General features: G+C 42.4%; 1 protein-coding gene across 3 annotated transcripts in view; it reads right to left on the reverse strand.

Annotated features, from left to right (window-relative positions):
- CHRNA5 (cholinergic receptor nicotinic alpha 5 subunit) overlaps positions 1-6,734 on the reverse strand; it is a 53,949-nt gene extending 47,215 nt beyond the window's left edge. For 2 of the 3 annotated variants that reach the window (XM_068556328.1, XM_068556321.1), the window contains exon 1: positions 6,428-6,734. In XM_068556328.1, the coding sequence (XP_068412429.1) occupies positions 6,428-6,554 (127 nt within the window). In that variant the 5' untranslated portion in view covers positions 6,555-6,734. The remainder of the gene's footprint in view (positions 1-6,427) is intronic. The other variant, XM_068556335.1, reaches the window with a different exon arrangement.
- Between the last annotated feature and the right edge of the window lie 4,669 nt (positions 6,735-11,403).

An 11,403-nucleotide genomic window follows, 5' to 3' on the forward strand; every position in this document is an offset into this window, starting at 1 on the left:
AATCATGATTTTCTTAGCAAAAAGTATTGAAAAAAGTCAGCCAAGGTGTTCTGCAGCTAAATATGAATAATAGTAGTCCTTTGCCAATCTTTAGATAAAGATAAATTAACAGACAACACCTGCTATAATTTTAAGTTTCTTCCATAAATTCTTCTTAAATCTTTAGCATCTGCTACAACCTGAGTATATTAGAGCCTAACATGTAATACCTAGTTTAGCTCATTCATTCATTCAACAATTGTTGAGTGCCTGCTTCCCATGCCAGCCTCTGTTAGGTGCTAGAGGTAAAGCAGAAAACTCTGGTGCCTGCCTTCCTGGGGACAAGTTTGCATATTTATTTACTTTCATCATATCATAATTATAAACTGTATGACTATGCAGAGAACACCCCACAATGCGAAGGGCACCCCCTGCATATGTGAACATGGCTGCAGCCCTGAAGTCTAACAAAGAATTTCTCAACTCGACACTATTGAGTTTGGGCTAGATAGTTCTTTGTTACAGGGGGCTGCCCCATGCACTACAAGATGTTTGGCAGCATCCCTGGCTTCCGTCCACTGCATATACCACCTCTTCAATGTGACAACCCAAAACATGGCCAAACATTGCCAAATACCACCTGGTGGGGGGGGAGGGAGGGATGCAAAAAACTGCCCCTGGTTGAGAGTCACTGGTCTAACAGTAGCTAGTAAGCAGCAGATGTAGAACTAGGACCCAGATTTGTTTCTGTTCTCAGAATAATACTTTAGGGACTTCCCTGGCCGTCCAGTGGTTAAGACTTCGCCTTCCAATGCAGGGAGTGCGGGTTCAATCCCTGGTCGGGGAGCTAAGATCCCACTTGCCTCGTGGCCAAAAAGCCAAAACATAAAAAACAGAAGCAGTGTTGTAACAAATTCAGTAAAGACTTTTAAAATGGTCCACATTTTAAAAAATCTTTAAAAAAATAATACTTTAATTACAAAAGTAATGTATGATCATTATCAAGATTCCAACCAAAAGCACATTCATTAAGAGTAGGAAATCTCCCTCTCCTCCTCCTTATCTCCCTTCCTCCAAGGCTAACCACTGTTAAGTCTGTTGTGTACACATCTTAAAATACACACACACACACAGGAAGAAAAAATGTTTTCTTTTTAACTTCTGCGACTTGCTTTTGTCATTCAATTCTCTAGGTCAATGTACATCCATCCATCTCACTCTTTCTTCATAAGCCGCAAAGCGGTCTGGGTTATGGGTGTATCATAATTTATGTAAGCTTTCATCACTGGTAGGCATTTATACAGTCTTTAGTTTTTGGTTATTTCTAACCATGCTACAACGGAAAAATGCTGTAGTTAACATCCTTGTACAAGGACTTCTATGACACGGACTCTCAGGAGTAGAACTGCTGAGTCAAGGTATACATGTTTTAAATTTTGCTGGTTACTGCCAATAGCCTTCCCTTTCTCCTTTACAGGTCACCATAGGAAGAAATAAGATAATGTACCTAAAAGGTTTGTAACAGTGATATATATTATATACACTCAATTCATAATTAAGGCAGTCCTGGAGTAATCTTTCCCTACAAGTCTGCTTGTATGTTTTTTAAGTTAACAAAAAGTGTCTTGTATACCTTTTTTAAAGATCCTCTCTGCAGCAGTGCTAGGAGGGCTATTTTAAGCAATAGCAAGATAAAAAAGTGAATATAACCAACCATTTTGTAAATTAGAAGAAATGCATACTATATCCAACATTTTCAATGTTGCAAATAGGTATGCTTACAAGTCATTATTGTAAGTGTTACAGATGAAATGCAGAGGGTTTTTATTTTCACTCTAGGATTTTCATTATATTTTCTATTGATTTTTATCACAGAATTATCGGATAAAGTGTCTCTGTAACTGATATGCTTTAGTAAACCTAATTTAACATCTTGCCCTCTCAGAACACTTGCAGTAAGAAAATGACCTTAGGCAGTGTTAAATTTAGGTCCAGTCAATAGTTTTCAAGAAGAGACAACTTGCACACTTTAAAAGTTTAAGCATCATCAGATTGAATAAATGCAGAGTTCACTATCGTAATTTGACACCTCTCAACAGGCAATAAATATGTATTATGAGCTAGTATATTTACAGTGTCATGAACTAAAACACCCGATGGAACATGAAGTTGCCTCAGTTCACTATAGCCTGTGTGACCTTGATTAAGACCCTTGCAGGGCTTCCCTGGTGGCACAGTGGTTAAGAATCCGCCTGCCAATGCAGGGGACACGGGTTCGACCCCTGGTCCAGGAAGATCCCACATGCCGCGGAGCAACGAAGCCCGTGCGCCACAACTACTGAAGCCTGTGCGCCACAACTACTGAAGCCCGTGCGCCTAGAGCCCGTGCTCCACAACAAGAGAAACCACCACACTGAGAAGCCCGCGCACCGCAACGAAGAGTAGCCCCCGCTGGCAGCAACTACAGAAGCCCACGCACAGCAACGAAGACCTAACACAGCCAAAAATAAATACGATGAAATAAATAAACTTTAAAAAAAAAAAAAAGACTCTTGCAAATTTCCTCCTTAGGATTGTCCAAATATGAATGAATAGTGGGGACTGGAAGGAAACATGGAAATGGGAAGACAGCTCTGTTTGTTAGGGTGGTGGGATAGTGCTTAGTTTCTATTGGCCTTATCCTGTTTGGGCTATAGTTCATTGTGAATTCTCTGTTTCCATAGTTACTATCACTGGATCCTCTTAAAAATCCATCCAATTCATATGAATGGGAAACTGTCTACAACCTTGCTACTCAAAGTGTGGTACTCTGACCAGCAGCATCCATATCACTCGGGGCCTTGTGAGAAATGCAGAACCTCAGGTCCCACCTCTGAACCAGTGCCTGCATTATAACAACATCCCCAGAGGATTCCTGTGCACATTAAAGTTTGAGGAGCCCTGGTCTACAAGACTTAGAGCAGTGATTCTCAAGGGTGGGGGAAGAGGGAGACAATTTTGTCCCCAAAGGCCCATTTGACAATATCTGGAGGTATTTTTTGGTGGCTGCTACTGGCATCTCGTGGATAGAGGCCAAGCTTCCTGCCAAACAACCTACAAGGCAAAGGACAATCTCCCATAACAAAGAAATACCCAGCCCCAAATGTCAGAGGTTGAGAAGCACTGACTGAGAGGAAAAGCAGTTTTGCCCAACTCCATATATACACTGTTGATCGTAAAATAAAAAGAAATATAATATCAAAAGTTCATATTGTCCTTTTTTGTCAGAATTCAAATATTCATATTTAATTCCTATTTTTATTGGTAAAAGGCTATATTTTATAATTCTTCTTTAGAAGAAAAGAACATGAGGTCACTGAATTAAACACAGGAGAAATAATATCATCCTTCCCCAAAATGGAAACAGAACATTTAAATTAAAATTTTAGTCACAGAGCAGACTAGTTTTATATTGTCATTATAAAACGATACCTATGCTGTTCTGGAGAGCAGTTTTCTAAAGAAACAAATTGTAAACTTTTTTCCAAAACTATTCCAGTATTTACCAACTCTCATTGTCAAGACATGCTTATTTAATATTAAACTTAAAATTACATCTGAAAGAATTTAATTGCAATTCTTAGGGGAGAAAAATAATGCTATTAGAAGAAAAATGTTTTGTACTTAAATTACTGTACTAAAAACTCATATCCTAATTATAAAAATTACTTACTAGATCTAATTTGTAGATTATAGGTTAAAAAAACCCTATTCTGAGAAATGACTGAAAACCTTTTTGAAGTTCCATCCATAGGCTACATTTACAAACTTGTCTGAAACGTATCAGGAGATACACAAATAAAACCCTATCTTCCAGGTGCTTAGTCTAGCTCATAGAGCATACTTAGTATTTGCAAGGAAACAAAAATAATTTTTAATTTCAAATTAAACTGCATGAAAAGTTTATATAAGGCATCCAGATACTCTTTTGGATATAATCATAACAAAAGTAGAGAGGACAGTCGCTATACGTGTATTTCTATTAGCTTCTTAAGACGTTAATGAAAATGACTAAAGGTGAGAAGAAAAAGAATCTTTCATAGATCTCATTTTCTATGAAATAATTATTTTATTTTCCTTTGAATGAAACAGAACTCAGCCACTACATATACTAATAATAAAGTTTCAACCATTGAAAATGTCACACAACTACACAGCTAAGAAATATAACTGACTAATGACCATCTAATTTCCATAAATCACTCTCCTAATCATGGTCAGGTCAGTTTAAAAGGCTCGTATTATCTTAATATACTAGGTTAATTATCTATACTTTAATACAGACAAAATTGCCTCCTGAGTATCTTTCACAGCTCTGTAACCTTCCACCAGCCAAATAAGTATGGCTGCTGGCAGACTAGACATTTTCTTTTCCTAGAGATTGGCTCACAGAAAACCATAAGGAAGAGTTATTAAGATCCTGAGATGAATATGAAAGCAATAAAATGTAAATATAAAATTAATTATAGTTGGAAGGACCTGAAATCCATCTACTACCACCTTCTAATTTTAAAAATGGAAAAATAAAGGTTCAGCAAGGTCAAGCAATATGCCCAAGGAAACACAGCAAATTAATGGCAGGTCTCCCAGTTCCAGACAGTACTTCAGCAGTTTTACACAAAAGCATATTAACAATTAGGAGCAAGTGTGCAATTCCATCATTCTTTCAACATCACTTTGTTCTTCAAATGATCACTTACTAAGAGCATCAGAATCTTGGAATTTTAGAGTCTGAGAGGGAAGCCTTTCATGATCCCGCCTCTTACAGATGAGGAAACTGATATCCAGAGAGATCTTACTGTTCCATCATTCATCCACAAACATTTACTGGACTGCTGCAATAAGCTAGGTTTTAGAGATACAAAGATACACAGGATAAGATCACAGTTCTTAAGGAGCTCATGTGGGACCAAGAGAAAAAAATATATAAATGTAATCCAACAAGATGGTTATTATAAGAGGTATTCACTAAGAAGAGTGGGGGCAGGAAGGAATTAATCAGCTCTGATTGTTTGGATATGACACTGTACACCAAGCATGAACAGATAGCTATTTACACCATTTAATCTTGGCTACAATGTTTTATATTAAAACAGATGAAAAAAGTTCCACTTTCACCAAAAGGAGTAGAGACTACTGTTTTCTAGAGTGTCAGGCAGAGTGCCTGGCATTTCACACGTATTATTTAATCCTGAAAATGACTCAGAGGTAAGCAGTATTATCCCCATTTTTCAAAGAAGGAGGACCGCTGAGACAAGCTTGTCCAAGTCAAGATACACCAGAGTCATAATTTGAACCCAGGTTTGCCTGGCTCCAAAATCACATTCCTTTCTTTCTGTTAAACTATGAATCTCTCTGCACAGGATTTATTTGTTTAAATCATCCTCCACTTTCTTTCTCTACAGTCTTCGTTAAGCAATACACCCTGCAATAAATAATTCTAGCCTTCAAGATTATCACTTCCTAGAATCAGGAATCAGAGTTTAAAAACCTTAAGGAAGGAAAGACAAGAAAAGGTTCTGCTTATACCCAAATAATGTTTCCTCACTCATAAAAATTGAAATACTGGTGTAGTGAACTTCAGCTTTTACCTCTTGCTTAAAGGAGTCTTACTTTTTCTATGTTTAGATCACACCATAGGTGCTCCGTAAGTAGTAGTATTTTTCTTCAAGGTGTTGAGAGGGCAGACTCAAACTTTCTGAAGCTTTGAATTTAAAAAAGTACTAAGCATTTTCTTTTGTTGTTTCTATTCCTGTCCAAAACATTTTGAAATAGAGAAGGCTGGGAAAAAGCTCTATTCCAAGATGCTAAGGAGGAATTTAGGATGCATATGGTTAGCCCGCTGCCCAGCCTTCTACAGCTAACATGTTTCATCTTCGGGCAAAAGGAAAGATTTCAAATGCTAAGGGGCGAGTTGGGGAGGAGGACGGGGCCAAGGGGTTGAAGATCAAATCCCAATCCCTAGTATTAAGTCCAAGGAGCCTTCATAGTTGCCTGTGAATAAAGTAACTACGTGGGAAGCCCAGCTGAAACCAAGAAAGGAAAGCCCTTCTGGATAACGACGGCATCTTTTATTGAAAAAGTTGTATCGAAGTACACACTAAGTCACCCAGCAGTCTCCAGTGATGCGGGTCATGGAACAAAATTCAAAGAGGCCTTTTCTCTACATTTAAATGAACACATCTGAGCATTTAAACTGAAACCTCACGCCAAGCCCCCAGGAGAAAAATATAACCGCCCTCCGTAACAAGATTTTCGGTGCGGGCCGCAGCCTCGCGGCTCTCCGGGCACCGGCGTGGAGCTGCCGCGGCATCCCCGCGGTCCCCGCCCGGCGCACCCCGGCGGCCCTGAGCCCCGCCGCCCGCTCCGAGGGCGAACCCACGGACCGCCCTCCGCCGCCCAGGCTCACCTCCGGGCATGCCGCCTCCCGCGCCCTCCGGACCCCAGCGCCCGGCGACCAGCTGAAAAACGAGGAGGAAGTGGAGCGGGCGGGGCCCGAGGCAGAGGACCGTGCACTCCGACCCCCGCGCAGCCATCGCCCGGGACCCGCGCGGCAACACAGCGAGCCGCCTCGCGACGGCCGCGTGAGGAACGCGGACTCGAGGGACCGAGCGGGGAGTGTGGGTTGGAGCCAAGGGCTAGCAGCGGCTGCGGAGGACTGACCGGCTCCTCAGCTGGGGCCGGGTCAGCCTCCACTACCCGCCGGATTTGCGCTGGCTCTGGGCGCGAGAAAAGGCTCGGGAAGCCTAACCCCGCCCAAACCCCGCCCCCGCTCACCTCTTGTTCCGCCCAGCCCCGCCTACTCATAGCCCCGCCTCCGTTCCGCCCCGTCATTCCCCAGGCCCGGGTTTGGGCCCCACACTATCAATGCTAGCTCCGCCTTTTTCACACCTGGCCCCTCCTCACCACTCTGGCCCCGCCTCCAGGCCCGACACCTGGCGGGTGAGGTGTTGGAGCTCAGAGTCCCAGGAAGGGCAAGGCCAGAGGATGGCATCACAGGCGGGTTCTTAGTCTAACCACAGAGTGACCTTGGGCAAGCCGCTGCATACCTATGATAACTACCATTAATTAATGTCTGCTCCGTGCCCAGCACCAAGAGGGGAACCAGACAGACAGACTGCTCTCAGCAGACAGAAAACCAGTAAACATAAATAAAGTTATTGAGTTGTGATGAGAGATGCAAAGGAAACAGGCAGGAGGCTGAAACATAGTGGAAGGGGACTTACTCCTAGGCTCCCCGCTGAAGCTCTCTCCACTCAAACCTGCTGCCCACTAAATTCTTCCTTGCGAGGTAAATACCAGTCGTAGCTTGCCTGCCTCAAAAGGCTGTTATGAGAGCCAAGTGATCCCCAACAGGAGACCAGCGAGGCGACACTGGGCAAGTCATCCTCCCTCTCTGGGCCCGTTTCTTCATCCTTAAAAGGAGGAGGATAAGCTAGAGGACTTTGAAGGTCCAGCTCTGACACTCATTCAAGCCATCCACAGAAATGATTTGCAGGTGTCTCAAATGTGGACAACGCCCTCCATGCTGCCATCAGTTAACGTTAGTAAATATTAGTGACTCCATCCGCCACAGACACTAGCAACTCCGATGGTGATTGATAATGAATTCCATCTCAAATCTCACTAGATCATACATTTCATCCCTTCTATTCATAATTGATTAGAAAGCTTCATTTGGCTGAAGAGATTCAGGCAAATCATCTTTGAACTTCAGTGGCAGTGCGTTTCTCTGATTCTTTACAGAAAGCTTTACGGATTTGACACCTCTAAGACTCCTTGTGAGCAGAAATATCACTCCAAGCTCCAGACTCTGAATCTGTTTAAAAACTAAACCTGGTTGCAAAGAATCCAAAGGGTGAAAATTAGTTAAGACTTTTTTTCCCCAACTAAGTACCACCAGGAAAATGGAAACAATATCCATTGAAACTAGTCTGCTTAAGCTGGACTTAGGGAAAGAAAGGGGCCACAGAAAATGATAACCAGGTTGTCACTAATTACACTTCTACATAGGAAGGAAAGACAGTACTTATTGTCCCTTATTTCTGTTTTGCTCTGAAGAATTTATGGGGCATGTAGACACTTATGCAATTCACCCTAACAGTATTTGGAGAAAGTAAAGTGTTATTCTGCTTCTACAGCTAGGGGATTTGAAACTGACTGGTTGAATAACTGTTGAAGGTCACAGCACCTGTCAGTGGAAAAAATAGAATTAAATGGCTGTCAGCTGAGCCATGGCAAGCATAATTGGAACTCCTAGGTCTCCCCAGAGTATTAAATCAATAACCATGAGAACGGACTTCCCTGGTGGTGCAGTGGTTAGGAATCCGCCTGCCAATGCAGGGGACATGGGTTCGAGCCGTGGTCCAGGAAGATCCCACATGCCATGGAGCAACTAAGCCCGTGTGCCACAACAACTGAGCCCGCATGCCTAGAGCCCATGCTCCGCAACAGGAGAAGCCACTGCAATAAGAAGCCCACCCACTGCAACGAAGAGTAGTAGCCCCTGCTCACCGCAACTAGAGAAAGCCCACGCACTGCAACCAGAGAAAGCCCGCACACAGCAACGAAGACCCAATGTAGCCAAAAGTAAACAAATAAACAAATAATTTTTAAAAAATGATTAAAGGGGTAAAATTATTTAAAAAAATAACCACGAGAACAACAGTTATTTACATAATCTGTGAAAAAAATAATACTTGTTGTTACTGTTCTTAAGTGAAAGGCAAAGTGTGTAATTTGTTGGGCACTTTAAAATCCAAGCAAATAATTATAGAATATAATGTATGCATCTTGGATGGTTTTTTCTAGAATGATACACCAATTACTCTCGGTTGCTGGATATGGTGGCAGCACCTGACTCTGATAACAGGCGTTTTCACACTGCTAGGAAACGCTGGCTGATCAAATGACAATGGAAACTGGTGCTGTTGCTGTGGCCACCACCTACAAAGGTTCCCTAAAGTAGCATCTGTCTACCAACTTTCTGAGATTTGACCAAAAGGACTGTCATACAGTCTACAGTGCACCCATATCCCAGACACCACATTTCCTCTGAAGATTATGGAATTTTTGTTAAACTTTCCTGCCTTCACCCATCCTACTCCTCCCTTTCCCTGAATATCCAAACCCACCCTTTCTTCAAGACCCATTTCAAATGCCGCTTGCCCCTTGAAGCCTAGCCTGGTTCCCCCACCAGACACAGCCTCTCCCTTCTCTGAACTTCCAGAACACTTTTATTTCTCTCACAGCACTTACCACGTTCCATCTTTTGGTCCATTTCTCTATACATATTATGTCCTCTACTAGATAATGAGGTCCTAGGCTTAGAGTCTATGTCTTATTCATCTTTATAATACCCATTAGCCAGTCAGTGCCTTGCCATAGAAAGTGGAATATAACAATTATCATATTAACCTTGCTAGGTAGTGGGAGAATATAATGATCTAAGCACTTTTTAATATACTAGCACATTTAAACTCCAGCAGTATTAGAAGTGTGGTACTTTTATTACCCTTGTTTTGTTTTGACCTCTCCTTCTCACTGCTCTTGGCAGGTTCCTCTTCTTTCACCCAGACTCCGCATGTTGGGAATTCCACAGGCTGAAATCTGGGACCTATCTCTTTCTCTGTACGCTCTGCCCCTGCCTCCACCCTGCTCCCCCCACTTCTGTGATCTTATCCATTTCCCTGGCTTTAAATACCTTCCACATACTGGCAATGACCAGATTCACACTCAGGTGCTAATCTCAACTCTGTGTCTCTGTGTATGTGACATCATCGTCACTTGGACATGTCAGTTAATTATGTCCCCAAACATTTTGTCCTCTTAGTCTCCCCATCTCAATCCATGGTACCACCATCCAACTAATTATTCAGGCGGAAAACCTGCAGGTCATCATTGGTTCTACCCTCTGCTTCACCATCCAACTAATTATTCAAGCGAAAAACCTGGAGGTCATCATTGGTTCTACCCTCTGCTTCACCCACCAAGTCTAATTCAACCTTAAGTGCTGTTTACCTTGAATCTATCTGGAATCCATATCTTAATCCTCCTCTCCTACTACTATAGTCAAGTCCATGCTTATCTCTAGCTTAGACTCCACGTGCACTCTCCAGCACATTCTGAGGGAAGCCTGAGTGATCGTCTTAAAACAGAAACAAAATCCCAAGTCCTTGCCACCCGTTAGAGTGGCCCCTGCTGCCTGCATTGACATTCCGCACCCCCCCCCCCAAAAACACACACACCCCGTGTTCCTGGGTCACTGGCCCCTTTCAGTCTCTGGAACCAGCCAGCACGGTCCTGCCTCGACATGAACTGCTCCCTCTGCCTGCCCTATTCTCTCCCCAGCCCTCCTCCTCCCCCGCTTTGCCTAATTCCTACTCCTCCTTCAGGACTGAGCTTATTTGTCACCTCTTGAGAGACAAACCAACCTAAGCTGGGTCTTCCACTCCCTCTGCCTATTACTCTGTATGACTGTGCCCTGTCCCCTCCCCTCACCACATTTGTCACAATTTTTAATGACATAATTTTAGTGTGCCTGATTTTCCCTATAGAAAATTAGCTCCAGATGGGCAACAGCTGTGTGTGTTATCCACCGGTGGGTGCCCAGTATATGGAGCACACAGTTGATGCTCAAAATGTTTGTTGGATGAATAAATGAATGTTAAGTAGTTTGCCCAAGATCTCTGAGCTAGCGAGGTAGAAAATGGTGAGCAGGGATTCAAACCCAGGTGGCCTGACTTCAAACTAAACTGAATCTCTCTCTGTAGACCCCATCCCTAATCTTTAAACCAGAGCCTTAAAAGCTGCCTTGCAGGACATAAAGCTGGTAAAGCAAGCACTCAGCTGCAGGGCCCAAGTGTTCAATAGCTGGCAGCTATTATTATTTGTGTGGCAGTTATTCTCTGATGTGCTTTTGCACTTACAAAACCCTTAAGCAAAGGGGAGTTGGTGCTTTGGAGTTAAAAAAGAGCACATAAGAAGGGAATTAGGGGGCCAAATATATAAGAGGAATCAAAAATAAACATTGTCGTTTGCAAGTGGTGTGACCTAATGAGTTGTCTTTTATATCAATGTTGTTGTTGACTTTTCTTTTTTATAACGGGGCCAACTGAGCTAAATTCAGAGCTAGGCAGATTCTCTGAATCTTCCATTCAGCATTTCCATTATGGCTTGGTGATAAATTCTGCTGTGAGCCTTGGAGAGCCAAACTAAAAAGGTAATTAAAGATAAAAATGGATGCTGTCAATTTTACTGTTGAAGTTAAATGCATTTTCACGGATTAAAGGGAAAAAAGCAAGTATTGATAGGATATTAAAATCCAATTCTTCAAAAGAAATGATATAAAAATAAAAGGCCCCTTTCAGGGGCTATTTCAATGGC

This window comes from Eschrichtius robustus, chromosome 1, assembly GCF_028021215.1.
Source record: "Eschrichtius robustus isolate mEscRob2 chromosome 1, mEscRob2.pri, whole genome shotgun sequence".
Taxonomy (NCBI): domain Eukaryota; kingdom Metazoa; phylum Chordata; class Mammalia; order Artiodactyla; family Eschrichtiidae; genus Eschrichtius; species Eschrichtius robustus.